The sequence below is a fragment of the Ictalurus punctatus genome, chromosome 4 (assembly GCF_001660625.3).
Source record: "Ictalurus punctatus breed USDA103 chromosome 4, Coco_2.0, whole genome shotgun sequence".
NCBI lineage: Eukaryota > Metazoa > Chordata > Actinopteri > Siluriformes > Ictaluridae > Ictalurus > Ictalurus punctatus.
Genome location: NC_071284.1, coordinates 4,611,945 through 4,629,019, shown reverse-complemented (window position 1 = coordinate 4,629,019; position 17,075 = coordinate 4,611,945). Strand labels below are relative to the sequence as shown.

The following is a 17,075-nucleotide window of genomic DNA, read 5'->3' as shown; positions in this document are numbered from 1 at the left end:
CAGTTTCAGATACCAGCTCATGAACTGAATATACAGCTTAAAAAATAAATATTTTAAGGTTTCCTGACTCTAAAACTAACATATAAAAGGAAGGAACGTTTTGCCATTATATTAAGTTGATTTATTGAATTTATTATTATTATTTTTTAATTTATTGTGTTTCTAAAATACTTATATTGGCCGTCATTAGTTCGGCAAATGTACCACTTACACCCGCCGTACCCTCTCATCACCCATCAACTAGTTAATTACAACAAAGTTTACTGTAGATAATATAATCTGTTGAGAAACAGGGAATTTTGGGATGTGTGTGTCAGTATAATCCCACGTCTTTACAAACATTTCTGAAACAGAGAGTTGTTAAGAGTTGTTGTCCAATAGTAAAAGTTGGGGTGGCTACAGTGTGGCCAATAAACTTTCACCCACCACTTACATACACACAGTACAGTAGCACACACACTAATTTGTGCTTGATCAAAAATGGACACGTGCCACACCACAATCTGTAAGTAACTATTGTAATTTGACTTGTGCTATTTTCTATTTAAAGTGGAAAATAATTTAGTAATTGAACTTCTGATTGGGAAAATCGTTAATGAGAATACCTTTGTCTTATTAATTACATTTGTAAAATATTTTTCTAATTATCTGCTTTTTTTTTTTCCTGGATAGACATTTATTTAATGATAGCAGCATCTGTATCTCCATCAGAAGGTATTTCATTTCTTCCCCAACACCCCTCTACACACACACACACACACACATTACATTAAGTAAAGTGATTTGCACATGGTTATAAAGAATTTTTTTTTTGTAATTATTACATTTCCTACGAGGATTTAAACAGAAAAGTGACTCGCTTTCATGATTTCGAAATTTCAGTTTCATAATCAGCAGTGTGATTATGTAGTTATTAGAAATACAGAAGTACTGGTGAAGTACATCAAATGATTGTGAGGTCACTTTTTTGTATTATTTTTGGTCAACAGGTGATGCTTTGGAGATTTTTCCAGCACAAATTTTTGGACCCTCCACAGCAAAAGTTGGTGAAAATTTAGAGTTAAAGTGTCTCATCTCTAACATTCAGAGCTCAAATACAGAAATTCACATGTATTTGTGTAAAAATGGTGTTGGAGAGAGATTAGAACTACTTGTAAATAAAGATGAGCACACCTTCACTTTGAGGAATATTTCATTACGGGACTCTGGGACCTACAGTTGCGTGTACTCATTTACAAAATATCTTCCAGAGAATGTCACAGGATCAGGAATGAATTCAATCCATGTCCGAGTCACTGGTAAGACATTTAATCCACATTCTTCATCATAATCCTGACAGTCAGAATAATCATGAACTTAATTTGTAGTGTGATTCAGCCTTGCTTTTTTGTTAAATGATCTGGGCGAGTCTCTCAAAAGCATTATATTGTAGCTGTGTTATAATATGCCCATTAGAGTGGAAATTAAATTTGAATAAATCAAAAATGATTTATATTACTTTTTCCTCTACACAAATACGGTTAAAGTTCTGGATTAAAATCTATTTAACTCACCATATAGATTATGTAATTTAGTTTTTAGCTTGTTATCTATACCTTGAATTGTTTAGCTTGTTATTTATCACAGGGGTTTTAAAAGCTTTTGCAGCCAGAGATCGCTTTAACTGTAAAATAAATTGAAGTTTCCCTCGGAACAGTTTTATAATCAATATAATGCAACTATTCAAAATATTAGGCTCAGTATTTAAATATGTACAACAATATTCTAAATATATATATTTTAACCAAACAAATATAAAACATAACTTATGTAATTAAAAAAAATACTATGTCATTACTTTTGAATTATATTTTATTATGAACTGTTATTGATACATGCTTATACTTTGTTTTATGCTATGTGCTTCTATTTCTATTTTCTTTTCCCATGTAAAGTGCTTTGAGAGGCCTTTTTAAAGGCTCTATATAAAAGTTAATTGTTATGATTATAATTATGATTATTATAATTAATTTGGAGTGAAAACTGTCTTGTTTTAATATTTTTGGTCAACAGGTGATGCGTTGAAGATTTTTCCAGCACAAATTTTTGGACCCTCCACAGCAAAAGTTGGGGAAAATGTAGCATTAACGTGCAGCATCTCTAACATCCAGAGATCAAATACAGAAGTTAACATGTATTTGTGTAAAAATGGTGTTGGAGAGAGATTAGAACTACTTGGAAATAAAAATGAGCACACCTTCACTTTGAGGAATATTTCATTACGGGACTCTGGGACCTACAGTTGCGTGTACTCATTTATAAGATACCTTACAAAGAATGTCACAGGATCAGGAATGAATTCAATCCATGTCCGAGTCACTGGTAAGACATTTAATCCACATTCTTCATCATAATCCTGACAGTCAGAATAATCATGAACTTAATCTGTGGTGTGATTCAGCCTTGCTTTTTTGTTAAATGAACTGGGCGAGTCTCTCAAAAGCATCATAGTGTATCTGTGTTATAATATGCTCATTAGAGTGGAAATTAAATTTGAATAATCAATAACTTTTTCTCCTCTACACAAATACGGCTAAAGTTCTGGATTAAAATCTATTTAACTCACCTTATAGATTATGTAATTTAGTTTTTATCTTGTTATCTATACCTTGAATTGTTTAGCTTGTTATTTATCGCAGGGGTTTTAAGAGCTTTTGCAGCCAGAGATCGCTTTAACTGTAAAATAAATTGCAGTTTCCCTCGGAACAGTTTTATAATCAATATAATGCAACTACTCAAAATATTAGGTTCAGTATTCAAATGTGTACAACAATATAACTATTTATTCTAAATATATACACTTTTTTTCCCCAGACAAATATAAAAATATATATATCTTATCTAATTTTTAAATTTTTTAAAAATGTATTATTTAATTATTATTACTACTATTGAATTGTATTTTATTATTAACTGTTATTGATGCATGCTTATACTGTATACCTTCTTTTATGCCGTCTTCTTCTGTTTCAATTTTCGTTTCCCATGTAAAGCGCTTTGAGAGGCATTTCTAAAGGCGCGATATAAAAGTTTTTTTTTTAATCTTAATTTAAAGAGAAGCGTCTTACTTAAATTATTTAATTAGAAAAAAAGTATTAATTTCATTTCACAAATATTATATTGATAAGATGAGATGAGAGTACAAAACGAACGGTAGCAGTGTGATGTGTTTAAGCAACATCGCACATGCAAGAATGCTGTTGTACTGAACATCAGCATGGCTGCGAATGTGATCTGGATTTTACACACCAGTTCTATAAACAAGAAATTAAATATTGACTAACTGACATATCAGACACAATACGGCCAAACGTGTGTTTATTTTTGCTTCTTCAATGAAAAATAGTTCCCAATCACAGCTGGAGTGTTGCGTGTTGCCATGAGAATGCATAGTGAGCGCAGCAATGAATGGTTTTAATGTAGCGAGCTATAAAGTGTAGTAAATAGTTATATCAGAAAACACGCAGAATACAGAATCACTAGTGCCGTATATCAGACTGTCCTATTGATTTTGTTTTCTGGTCACAGGATCAGGAAATATCTCAATTAATGATCAAGTCAATGGAAAAACTAGATCTAATATTATATCATATTATAAAATATATATATTTTTTTTTAAAAATAATAATCCTAACAGTCGGATTAATCTTGAACTTAATTTGTGGCTTGATTGAAGCTTGTGATTTAAGCTTCTTTTCTTTTGAACAACATTGGTTTAAATTCCTAAAAAAGTTTCTGGTGCAACATAAAATCTCTTAATCTCTTACAAGTTCCTCTGTTAAAATACCATAATTTTGTTGAAATGTGTTTTACTACTGTTACAGGAGACGAAAAGTCAACGGTGCCAACAGATCCTGTGAAAAATGCGGTGGTTTCTCTTGCCACTCTTCTCCTGGTTGGGGTCGTCTTTATCGAAATGTATCGCTACAGAAGAATAATACATGACAGTAAGTAATGCCGACAGCTGTGCATCTTTCAATAAGCAGATTGAATATATAATAGCAACAATGAACTGGACCAAAAAAATGAACTAATAAAGGTAATGTGGTTTTCAGAGTTGTGTCAAAACCAAGGACAGAGGTACACTAGATATATTATAATCAGTGTAATGCATTAGATTATCATCTTATAAACTGTACAAACTAACGGTTTTTAGACTAATGCCCTTTCTCTGTCTCCAGCAGTGAACCTGCAAATATGAATAACAGTCAAGGTAAATTCCTAAATGTTATTTTTTATAAATAAGTATAACATTTTAATTGTATAATTAAATTTGTTTCAATATATGTGTTTCCAAGGTTTAGGGCAAGTAAACCAGACAGTGAACAGGTAAGGCTATATTTTGTTGGCAGTGAGTTATTGGAGATACTTTCTGTTCTTTTAACAACTATCTATCTGACCACTATGACATTATGAAATTCTGTCAGTTTAAGCGTTTATTCAAAACCTTGTCCATACCCGAACTTATTAATCACTCAGTGTAAATGTGACAGCTAAAGAAACATCTGGCTTACTTACTATGTGCATAACAGTATATGGAATAAGAATTATTACCACTGTACACTAATCATACAATTCAATCAATAATAATATTAATTATTCTGATGAATAGATTATGGGATGTTAAATATTTACACCAAAATAACACGATAACAAACAACAGGTTATCAAGTCAAAATGTCTTGAAATGAGAGATCTTGAGATAATATCCTGAGATAATATCTTAAAAATAAGAAAAGTATGTCATTATCTTTATATACTATGTAGAAATAAGATATTAAAATATCTCAAAATTCTGACAAATAAGTGTGTGTGTGGTTCAGTTGTGTATCTTCCTGTTCTTTCAGCAAATATCTTACACTTTTCCCCCCACTCAGCAACTGGTAAAAAGACTTAAGTCATGCTTTGCTTGTATCTCCTCCTGAATGAATGAATGCAAATCTCTCTTTTTTCATACAGGAATGAATTTTACAGTGACATGGGGGAATACGCCACAATTCCTGAAGTAGGAGGTAATATGAAATATTATCTAACAACTTAAACTAGACGATTATTATTAATATTAATTGAATTATTCATGTAAGGTATTTGCTCAGGTAAAAAAAAAAAAGTCTCAATAGTGTTCATAAATGAATAAATTGTGTGCTATTAAAGTTGGTTATAAAAAAAAAAAATCATTGTTTTCACAGGGAACATTAGACCACTCGCTGCTCAGTAAGTCACTTATTGGTAAAAGTCCTCTGCTTTTCTGGACATGGCCTAGGCCTATTTTGCTGAAACTGCACTTGTAAGAGCAACACAAGCGCTGATTGTGATCTTCAACTACAAGCTGTAATTCCTTTTTCCTAGTGATTCTGCGAACATGGTGGTCTACAGTCTTGCGGCACCCTCTGAGATATACAGTTTAGTGCAGGAGCACGGTATGTAGGTTTCATCTGCCGTTATACTGGGCATTCAGACATGGATACAATAGATGATTTTAATTCAGTTAGTGGTTATGCTTATTTAAACTGACTGTACTGTATGTGAATGAATCCTACCATGCACAGTGCAACATTTTCTAACCATCAGTTAAACTGGACTTTTATCTTGACAGAAAATAAACCAGCGCTGCAAAGAGAGGCTGGACAACCTGAAGCAGCAGCAGTCTACGCACAAGTAGTGAAGAAAAAAAGGAAACAACTCGCCAATGATTTTTTCCACCCGCAATATGAATAAATCAGTAACTTTAAACAAAGATATTCAGCGGTCATGCTTTTAAGTATCAAATCAGAGGAAACTGAATCAGTCGGACAAAAAAATGGACAACTAAGAGTTACTTATGTGGAATCTGAGTCACTCACACTAGCACTGACATTCAAGAATGGAAAATAATCAAGAGACAGCAGATGTAAATTTATCAACGGATCAATTATTAAAAACTTACCTACAAATACAGTATGTTCACTATGTAAACACTGGACAATACATCCAGATTATACTAGATAGTAAATATTGTGATATATGTGCATCTGTTAAGATTTTACAATACGTACATGTCAATATAAAATGTATTTTATTTTAGTCTATTGGAAAATAGAAATGTTTAAAAAAAACACAGAAAGGCGCAGTGTAACTGAGCATATATGTTACGCAGAGTGGACATTTTATTTCACTTGCTAAATCTGAGTTTTAGTCCATTACTGCTTCATTTACTAATTTACCTTTTATGGGATTTCATATATTGATAAAGTAAACTTTTAACCTAAACATTCCATATGAGATTATTATTATTATTTTGTGCAATGCAGACTTGGAATAATAATACTTTTTTTTTTTTTAAAATCATGCATGAGCTACTCTTTATTTATTTATTTATTCATTCATTTATTTATTTATTTAATAGTCCTTCTCCCTGATTCCAAAATGTTCTAGAATAGACTTTCAGTGCCTGGTTTTAAACAAAACCATTTGAGATCATCAGATCCATGCACAGTTAAAGATAACATTTGTTGTGAACCTGCAAATGTAAAAAAAAAATATATATATATATATATATATATATATATATATATATATATATATATATATATAAAGACATTTCCAATTTATTTCTGTTAGATATCTTTAGCTTGGATTAAAAAAAATAAAAAAACCCACCACAGTTTGCATTGTGTTGTAATGTGCTAATATAATCTAGAATTTAAATAATCACTAACAATAATCTATAACAGTAATTATTGCTATTAACTAATTACATTAATAAAAAGATAATAGCCAGTTAATAATAATCATAACAAAACTAACACAAATTAAAGCAGCATTTTCGGGGGCCAAGCATCCAGACTCAGTGAGTCACACATTCACAGACACACTACAAATGTTGCCTGGCCCATCACAGGAAAGCAGAACCGTAACTACAGGCAAAGGGGTTCAAGAATGATTAGCAGTGTCACGATTTTGCCAGTATGTTATGGGAGAACTGTTTTGAATATCAAAGTGTGACTAAATTTGGAGGAGAAATAGCAAAAATGGCACTTGGTGGAGGCATTTACGGCATGTTATTGTAACTTTTGCCCAGTGGCGCAGTCATGAAATTTGTTGCATAGCCTCAGGGCATGGTCCTGACGCTGCCTACCAAGATTTGTGTCAGTGTGGTGCAAGGTTGTTCCTGCTTAGCGACTTCACTGTCAGATTTGATGACCCATTACGGACAAACCATTTGGAGTATTCAAAATTCTTTTTATAACACTTGTGAGACTTACTCTGAAGATGACATGTGCCAAATGATTGGACAAAGCTTAAGAGGAGAAACAGAAAAGATTTTGAAAAAATCCAAGATGGTGGAAAATATAATTAGGAAAAAATTTACTTCATAACGCAGGGATACATGGTCGGACACACAAACCGAAAATACGACATAAATGCACTTCCAAATTAGACCGAATGGTGGCGCTAGAGTGTTGGCAGAATTTGCCAAAATTTGGTCAGAATGTTCATTAGACCCTCTCAAATCAGTGTGCCAAATTTCAGAACTGAAGAAGAAGAGTATGCACATACGGTGCTTGGCCCCCTAACAAGAAAAGGTATTATAACAATAGGGTACTTGGCCCCCTTAAAAAACTAATAATAACGACAATGTTCAAACAAATATAACCACAAGCCACGATAGGTGGGCCCAAGCACCCTTAGTACACAACACCCCCAGTGGCCAGTTCATGAAGTTACACAGAACAACACAGAGACCAGAGATGCACAGACTGTTCAAGTTTCGGTGCTTGCTCAATGCTAATCCTGTGAAATGCCTGCTGAAACCTGATTGGCTAATGGTTGCCATGTTTTTTAAAAGTAACTCCGTTATCATTATGAATATATTTACAGATGAGCAGACTAACGTACACCAAATTTCAGCTTGGTAAGACGTACAATTTCAGAGAAACAGGTATTTGAATCTGGTATCTGCTGACCTGAACAGGTTGAAGGTCGAGTGTGTGGATCTCTGCATTTCCATCTCCAGCCATCAGGGACAGTGTGATTCACCTGCACCACTGATCTAATGTTAATGGAGGAGTATTGGGAAGAAAAGAAGTGGAGGCTGTGGGTGGTGCTGCAGGTACCTGTAAAAAGAAAAAAAAAAAAAGAAAAATTAAATGTTATTTTCTATAGTGCCTTTAAGTACTTTTTAACACAAGAAATAAAAATAAAATGTAATATAAAAGAAAAGAAACCATGCAATAAGAACAATAAAAAAAAACAACAATAATAATCACAATCACAGAAAAGCAATTCTAAAAAAGTGTGTTTTCAGAGCAGATTTAAAAATACTCAAAAGATTCAGCATGCCTAACCTCAGAGGGAAGAGAGCTCCACAGTTTTGGAGCAAAAGAAGAGAAGGCAATGTCACCCATAGATCGTAAACGAGAAGTGGGAAGAGTTAACAAACCAGAATCAGAGGAGTGAAGGTCACGTTTTGGAATGTAAGGGGTTAAAAGTTCAGACAAGTACATAGTGCCAAACCATGGAGCATCTTGTAGGTAAACATAAGAATTTTTAAAACCTACACGAAACTTGACAGGGAGCCGGTGTAAAGACTGCAAAACAGGAATACACTTTGCAAGAAAGGCAACAGCCACACAATCACCAGGTTTTGAATGGATGTAAATCTGGGTGTCATCTGTGTAAAAAAAAAAATTATTAAGGCCAAGAGATCTTAAGAGCTGACCAAGGGGAAACATGTAAATGCTAAAAAGTAAAAGGCCCAAAAATCGATCCCTGAGGAACACCACAATTAACCTTGCCAACGTTGGACCTACATCCACCCAAGGAAACAAACTGCTGATGATCCGAAAGACAGGATGTGAACCAGTTTACTGCAGTATCAATAACACCAAATACTTTTTCAAGACAAGTGAGTAGGACAGAATGACCTACAGTGTCAAAAGCAGCACTGACATCAAGAAGTATCAGAACTGAAAGACAGCCAAAGTCCGAGGCCATTAACAAGTCATTTGTGACTAACTAATGCTGTTTCAGTGCTATAGAGTTTGCGAACACCAGATTACCGTTACCCAGAAATAACGGGACCTAACGGATACAATTTCAACCTTATATTCATGCAAATGGTCTTTCCATGCCTGGTGATGCACGTTCAGGCCAGAGAGACGCGACCGTCGCTCCACTTTGTGATGAGCTGTCTTCCTAGAGCTCAGCTCATCATTGTACCAGGGAGCAGAGCGTGCAAAGTAATATCCAGTAAAAGATGCTAGAACATACGTCTGTTTTCTGATGTCAGAGCTGTGCAATTTTCCTAAAAAAAAAAAAGGCCTGATGTCAGTGAAGTCAACATTCACATTACTGGTGAGATGCAGCATAAACCAAGATATCAATAGCAGAATGTTAGCAACATCGCTGCAGATATTTTAGGAACACTGTGTTGAAAATGTACATGAAAAGAGCATGCTTTGTTTAGTGGTTGGTTAGCACAAGCTCACAAACTGCACGAAGTCAATGCTGAGAAAAACACAGGCCCCATATGAGAAACGCAGGCCGCTTTCAGAAACCAGATCATGAACTGAATATACAGTCTAAAAAAAGAAAGAATATTTTAGAGCTTCTTGAATCTAGAACTAACATGTAAATGTACGAATGCTTTCCCACTGTATCACAGTGACATCATTTATTTAAATTAACCTTAACTCATCTTTATCAGTTTCAAGTTAATGTGTAATTGATGCATTGCTTTTTACAGTATAAAATGTGTTTCTAAATACTTATATTGGCTGTCATTAGTCCACTTGCCCAAAAAACACTGCACATCTGTAGTGTTAGAACATTATTTGGTGCAGCAACTCAGAGAATTGCATCTAATACAGAACTCTATCCGGCTGTTAAGTGCTGTATGATATTTGCTCTCATAACCGTGGACTAGTTAATGCTAAAATTACAGCAAAGTTTACTGTCCTACATTTGTGAGATTATCTGCTCCATTGGAAGTAATAATTTAGAAAATGTTTTAGAATTTTTGTCAGTAAAATCCCACCCCTAAGTTGGGGTGGCTACAGTGTGGCCAATAAAGTTTCACCCACCATTTACATACACACAGTACAGTAGCACACACACTAATTTGTGCTTGATCAAAAATGGACACGTGCCACACCACAATCTGTAAGTAACTATTGTAATTTGACTTGTGCTATTTTCTATTTAAAGTGGAAAATAATTTAGTAATTGAACTTCAGGTTGGGAAAATCTTTAATGAGAATACCTTTGTCTTAACAATAAATGTTTTTAAAAATACATATTTTTCTAATTTTCTTTTTGTCCCCCACTGGAAAGACATTTATTTAATGATCGCAACATCTGTATCTCCATCAGAAGGTATTTCATTTCCTTTTTTCCCCCCATCCTCACACTGATTACATTAAGTAAAGTATTTTGCACATGGTTATAAAGAATATTCCTTTTTTATTATTATTATTTCCTCTGGGATCTATAAAAAGCTTATTAATTCTTAATTTAAACAGAAAAGTGACTTGCTTTCATTAATTAGAATTTTGTTTTTTTTTATTTTGAGAATTTTAAATTGATGAGATGAATGGTAGCAGTGTGATTATGTAGTTATTAGAAATACAAAAGTACTGGTGAAGTACATCAAATGATTGTGAGGACACTTTTTTGTATTATTTTTGGTCAACAGGTGATGCTTTGGAGATTTTTCCAGCACAAATTTTTGGACCCTCCACAGCAAAAGTTGGTGAAAATTTAGAGTTAAAGTGTCTCATCTCTAACATTCAGAGCTCAAATACAGAAGTGTACATGTATTTGTGTAAAAATGGAGTTGGAGAGAGATTAGAAATATTTGTAAATAAAGATGAGCACACCTTCACTTTGAGGAATATTTCATTACGGGACTCTGGGACCTACAGTTGCGTGTACTCATTTACAAGATATCTTCCAAAGAATGTCACAGGATCAGGAATGAATTCAATCCATGTCCGAGTCACTGGTAAGACATTTAATCCACATTCTTCATCATAATCCTAACAGTCAGAATAATCATGAACTTAATTTGTGGTGTGATTCAGCCTTGCTTTTTTGTTAAATGAACTGGGCGAGTCTCTCAAAAGCATTATAGTGTAGCTGTATTATAATATGCTCATTAGGGTTGAAATTAAATTTGAATAATCAATAACTTTTTTTCCTCTACACAAATATGGTTAAAGTTCTGGATTAAAATCTATTTAACTCACCATATAGATTATGTAATTTAGTTTTTAGCTTGTTATCTATACCTTGAATTGTTTAGCTTGTTATTTATCGCAGGGGTTTTAAAAAGCTTTTGCAGCCAGAGATCGCTTTAACTGTAAAATAAATTGCAGTTTCCCTCGGAACAGTTTTATAATCAATATAATCCAACTATGCAAAATATTAGGTTCAGTATTTAAATATGTACAACAATATTTATTCTAAATATATATATTTTTAACCAAACAAATATAAAACGTATTTGATTATTAACTGTTATTGATGCATGCTTATATACCCTGTTTTATGCTATGTTCTTCGGTTTATATTTTCTTTTCCCATGTAAAGTGCATTGAGAGGCGTTTTTAAAGGCGCTATATAAAAGTTAATTATGATGATTATTACTATTAATCTTAATTTGAAGTGAAAACTGTCTTGTTTTAATATTTTTGGTCAACAGGTGATGCGTTGAAAATGTTTCCAGCGCAAATTTTTGGACCCTCCGCAGCAAAAGTTGGGGAAAATGTAGCATTAACATGCAGCATCTCTAACATCCAGAGATCAAATACAGAAGTTCACGTGTATTTGGTTAAAAATGGAGTTGGAGAGAGATTAGAAATATTTGGAAATAAAAATGAGCACACCTTCACTTTGAGGAATATTTCATTACGGGACTCTGGGACCTACAGTTGCGTGTACTCATTTACAAGATATCTTCCAAAAAACGTCACAGGATCAGGAATGAACTCAATCCATGTCCGAGTCACTGGTAAGAGTTTTTGTCTTGATCAGAATCTTAGCTCAATGTAGTAATGTAATTGTTTGTAACAGTATAATTTCTCATCGGTTGACAGTAATTCACCATTAGATTTAATAATAAACAAATGGAATTCTATTGTAATTCCCATATTTATTTAAAAATTACATTTATTTGACAAACAGTACATGACTAAGTGCAAATTTTATTACACTTCATTAAGAGTATGCAAAAGACAATTTGCTTAAATCTTCATAATATGTTACATGTACTAACTATATTTATATTACATATATTAATTTTACTATGTCCATCAGCTCATGTTCTTCCAGATCCACTGTCGGAGAGAAATATTTTACGATTAGTATTCTCGGTTGGAGTGATCATTTTTGCATGTTTCATCGTGATTTTCGACTTCAAGACAAGGTCACGTTCTTCCAGAAAGTTCACCAGCTCAGTCAAAGCCAAGGATAGAAATAATTCATAAAATTCAACATGTTTAGTCTGATGTCAACATTTTGTTTGTATTTCATTTTTTAAGTCACTTTGGATAAAAGCATCTGCTGAATGAATGTAATTAATGTAATGTAAATGTCAACATTTCAGTCTTGTTTATCATCAAATATGTTTGTTTTTTTGGCTGATGTACAGTATGCAACTGAATATACAGACGGGTGACTAGTTACAGGTCTGGAAGTGAAAAGTTATGAGAATATTCAGGAGCCGACATGGTGAAATGTTTCTTCTGGAATCACCAATGGTACTAGAGTAAAATGGTAAATGTTCAGGAGAATTCAGTCATAGCAGCGTTGTTTAAGTTCAACAGAAGTGACGAAGCCGTGATAGAACGTTAATGTTAATTAGAAGGCTGTACAAAAATACTGTATATACTGAAATGTACTATTACTTTAATCTTTTTCCTTTATGTGTATTTCTACTATGCAGTCTAATAAATGTGTTATTAGTGAATTTAATTTAACGGTCATTTGCTGACAGTGTAAGCTGGTATAATGGGAGCTGTGTTACAACTGCATGAGTGTGTAAATTTTTATTTTGTGGTCAATAGTGGAATAGAAAATCTTAAGAACTAAGTGAATGTGAGAATTTAAAAACATTTCTGTTTATAGTCAGATTACTAACTTTTAATTTTGGTATAGAAAAAAAAAAGTTTCTATATAAAGTTTTGAAGTTTGTGTCCATGATGAATTGTTCCAGATATGTTTAGAGCTGAAATAAAAACAACCTGAGCAGTGCGATGCAGCATGTTGCAGATAAAATCATTCTAAAACCCATTTCTTGCATTAACTACAGAGTAAGATACATTTTTAAATAAGCTAACTTGTTGACGCACACGGTCATGATTCAAAATTCAAAACAGTTTGCACGAGTCAAGTTGTAAGAGTAAAAAAAACAAAAAAAAAAACAATTATATAATCTTTAGAACTCATAGCTATACAGTATAAAAATATATATATATAACTAAAGCTAATAGAACTAGAATAAAAATAATTACTAAAATTTATCCATAATAAAAACTAATTAATTTAAGAATAAAATTAATAGTTAATAATAATAATAAGGAAAATAAATTCCACAGTTTACCTCAACAGTTTTCTAATCAATATATCAATATACTGCAACTATATAAATACTAGGCACAGTAATATTCTGTCATTCATATATATATATATATATATATATATACATATATATATATATATATATATATATATATATATATATACACACACATATACATACATACATATACATATATATATATATATATATATATATATATATATATATATATATATATATATATATATATATATACACACACACACACTTTTTAACTAAAAATCTTAATTTCAACAAAGCATATTTCTTTTATTATTTAATTAGAAAATAGTACTGGTTTCATTTGATTAATTGTATATAGATGAGAAGCGTTTATTAATCCTTCAAAGAGAAGTTAACATGTTACAGCAACATGTGTTATAGAGAAAATAGAAGTATCACAAAAGCATTACAGGGTAACTACTTAAAGTCAGAAACTAGATTAATTTTGAATAATCAATTTTCATTATATTACCATTTATCCTATAGGCAAATTTAGTTTAAATTCCATTAAGTCCATCAGATTCTGGCCTAACATTTTCTATATGCAGATTTTACTATTTAGGTTTGTTTGATTGTTATTTGTAGCTTGTATTTTTTGCCCTTTTATCTGAGGCTCAGTAATCGCTCCCATTTATTATTATTATGAACACTAATCTTGCTGTAATGTGTTACTACTGTTACTGTGGACGAGAAGCTTCAACCAACATATTCTGTGAAAACTGCTGTGGTTTCTCGTCATGCTTCTCCTAGTGGGGTCGTATTTATTCAAATGTATCGCTATAGAATGATAATATATGACCGTACGTAATGCTGAGTATCTTTCAATAAGCAGATTTAATATATAAAATCAACAATAAAATGGAACAAAAAATGAACTAATAAAGGTAATGTGGTTTTGCAGAGTTGTGTCAAAACCAAGCGTAAAGGTACACTAGATATATTATAATCAGTGTAATGTATAAGATGATCAGAATAGCTGTATAAACTAATGGTTTTAGACTAATGCACTTTGTCTCTAGCAGAGAACTTGCAAATACAAGTAACAATGAAGGTAAATTCCTAAATGATATTTTTCTAAATAATTATAATGTTTTATTTGTATAATTACATTTGTTCCAATATATGTGTTTTCAAGGTTTAGGGCAAGCAAACCAGACAGTGAACAGGTGAGGCTATATTTTGTTGGAAATTAGTTACCTGAGAAACTTTTTCTTTTAGCGACTATCTACAGTGGATCTAAAAAGTCTACAAACTCCTGTTAAAATGGGCGGCTTTTCTGGTGTAAAAAAATAATAATAATTAATTAAAGCAAGATAAAAAAAAATTAATTAAAAAACTACATTGATTGTGAAATCAAACTATTAAAGTGGAAAAACAATAAGAATGTTTTTAGGGATTTTTTAATTAATTAATTAATTAATTAATTAATTAATTAATTAATTAAAGTACAATTGCCTGGATACTTTATTGTGCACAGCCCTAAACTAATACTTAGTTGAAGCACCTTTAGATTTTATCACAGCATTCAATCGTTTCGGGTAAGAGTCTGTCAGTTTGGTCTTGACTTAGCAATATTTTGCAATTCTTCCTTGCAAAAGTATTCTAACTCTGTCCAATTTCCAAGTGCATCTCCTGTGCACAGACTTCTTCAGGTAACCACACAGATTTTTGATTTTGGATTTAGGTCTGTACTCTGGCTGGGCCATTCCAAACCTTGAACTTGTTTTGGTGAAGCCATTCGTTTGTTGATGTGGAGGTTTGCTTTGGGTTGCTGTCACGCTGAAAGGTAAAATTCCTTTTCATCTCAAGTGTTTTAGCAGAAGCCTTAAGGTTTTGCACCAACATTAACTGGTATTTGGAGCTATTCATTATTCATTCCACCCTGATTAAAGCCCCAATTCAAGCTAAAGAAAAACAACCCCAAAGATGCTGCCACCACCACGCTTTCTCATGGGGGTGGTGTTCTTTTGGTGATGTGCTGTGTTTTGGGTTTTTTATGTGGAAAACCTTTTTGGTTTTAAAGCCAAATAGTTCAACCACATTTTTCCACATGGTTTTGGGAGATTGGATGTATTTATTTATTTATTTATTTTTTAATGTATTTTATGGTTTAAAAAGGCTTCTGTCTTGCCACCCTACCCCATAGCTCAGGGATATGAAGAATTCGGGGGATTGTTGTCACACCTAAGGAGCAACCAGTACTTGCCAGAAATTGCTGCTATTCTTTTAATGTCTCTTTCGGCCTCTTCCCAACCTCTCTGATCAGTTTTCTCCTGATCTTCTCATCAATTTTAGAGGGACGTCCTGTTCTCAGCGTGACTGTCATGCCGTATTTTCTCCATTTGTTGATTATTGTCTTTACAGTGTTCCATGGTCTATCCAATGCCTTGGAAACTTTTCTGTAACCCTCTCCCGATTGATATTTTTCAACAATGAGATCCTACACTTGCTTCGTAAGCTCTTTGCAACCCATGGATTTTCCAGTTGGCTGTTACCAAAGTGATGTCAGGAAAATCCTATAGGAACAGTTGTACCTTATTTGGGGTTAGTCAGTCACTTTAATTTACGGCAGGTGTATACTGATTAGTATTCAACATGAGTTTGAATGTGACGGATTCTGAACACTGCCACATTCCCAATTATAAAAGTGTGTGCACACTGAAGATTTTGCAGCAGCAATCTACGCACAAATACTGAAGGAAAAGAGGAAATAACTTGCCATTGATTTCCCCCCAATATGAATAAATCATTAACATTAAACAAAGATACTCAGCGGTCATTGTTTTAAGTACGAAATCAAAGGAAAATTTAATCAGTTTAAATAGACAAGTAAGAGTTGGTGCAGGTGTCAAAAATTTTGCACGAGACAATTCTGCGTCTATGAAAAAGGCAAAGCCTTGTAGTAATAATAAAATAAGTTATATCATTAAAAAAAAAAGTTCTGATCATTTTAATGTTTAGAGTGTCATCCTGCAGTCATCCAATAAGAAGAGTTGGGTTGGTTACAGTGCGGCGTCTGAACTTTTCCCCTGCAGTTATATAAAAAGTGTATGGTACTACACACTTACGTGAAATTCGTGTAAGAGTTTTGATCAACGATGCACAGGCTGTGCATTCTAATTTGTAAGTAACCTGAATTTACATTATAGTTTATGGAGAAATTAATCTAAAACGTATAGCATTAAGTTTTTAAGCATTCAAATTTTTAATTAATCTTCACTAATGTTTTTTAGGAAATGCATTTGTATCAATTTCACTGCATGACTTCTTACTTTGTGAATTTCTCTCCCTTTCTTTCAAGACATTTCTTCAGTCTTAACCTTGTTGATATCGCCATCAGAAGGTACTTTTTCACGACCCATTTTTCTCAGAAATTACAACTAAATGCACATGCTACGTTTTCATTTCAAAAAGCCTGTTCATAACTGACACC

At 32.8% G+C, this 17,075-nt stretch overlaps 2 protein-coding genes across 2 annotated transcripts; both read left to right on the top strand.

Moving 5' to 3' along the window:
• The first annotated feature begins 397 nt into the window (after positions 1 to 397).
• Positions 398 to 6,514, top strand: LOC124626698 (uncharacterized). The gene is made up of 12 exons (XM_053677859.1): positions 398 to 505; positions 673 to 714; positions 990 to 1,298; positions 2,053 to 2,361; positions 3,864 to 3,986; positions 4,095 to 4,119; positions 4,221 to 4,252; positions 4,338 to 4,368; positions 4,999 to 5,051; positions 5,229 to 5,253; positions 5,389 to 5,459; positions 5,636 to 6,514. The coding sequence occupies exons 1-12, from the start codon at positions 481 to 483 to the stop codon at positions 5,755 to 5,757; spliced, it is 1,167 nt and encodes a 388-aa protein (XP_053533834.1). The 5' UTR covers positions 398 to 480; the 3' UTR covers positions 5,758 to 6,514.
• A 3,600-nt stretch (positions 6,515 to 10,114) lies between these two features.
• LOC124626071 (uncharacterized) lies at positions 10,115 to 13,233 on the top strand. Its single transcript, XM_053677867.1, has 5 exons — positions 10,115 to 10,182; positions 10,354 to 10,395; positions 10,715 to 11,023; positions 11,723 to 12,031; positions 12,337 to 13,233. The coding sequence occupies exons 1-5, from the start codon at positions 10,158 to 10,160 to the stop codon at positions 12,504 to 12,506; spliced, it is 855 nt and encodes a 284-aa protein (XP_053533842.1). The 5' UTR covers positions 10,115 to 10,157; the 3' UTR covers positions 12,507 to 13,233.
• The last annotated feature ends 3,842 nt before the right edge of the window (positions 13,234 to 17,075 follow it).

Excerpts from the sequence above, each read along its gene's own strand:
- LOC124626071 (XM_053677867.1), top strand. The coding sequence starts at position 10,158 with ATGGACACGTGCCACACCACAATCT. Across the intron at positions 10,396-10,714 it reads ATCTGTATCTCCATCAGAAG|GTGATGCTTTGGAGATTTTT; the intron begins GTATTTCATTTC and ends TTTGGTCAACAG. Across the intron at positions 11,024-11,722 it reads AATCCATGTCCGAGTCACTG|GTGATGCGTTGAAAATGTTT; the intron begins GTAAGACATTTA and ends TTTGGTCAACAG.
- LOC124626698 (XM_053677859.1), top strand. The coding sequence starts at position 481 with ATGGACACGTGCCACACCACAATCT. Across the intron at positions 506-672 it reads CACGTGCCACACCACAATCT|ACATTTATTTAATGATAGCA; the intron begins GTAAGTAACTAT and ends TTTCCTGGATAG. Across the intron at positions 5,460-5,635 it reads CAGTTTAGTGCAGGAGCACG|AAAATAAACCAGCGCTGCAA; the intron begins GTATGTAGGTTT and ends TTATCTTGACAG.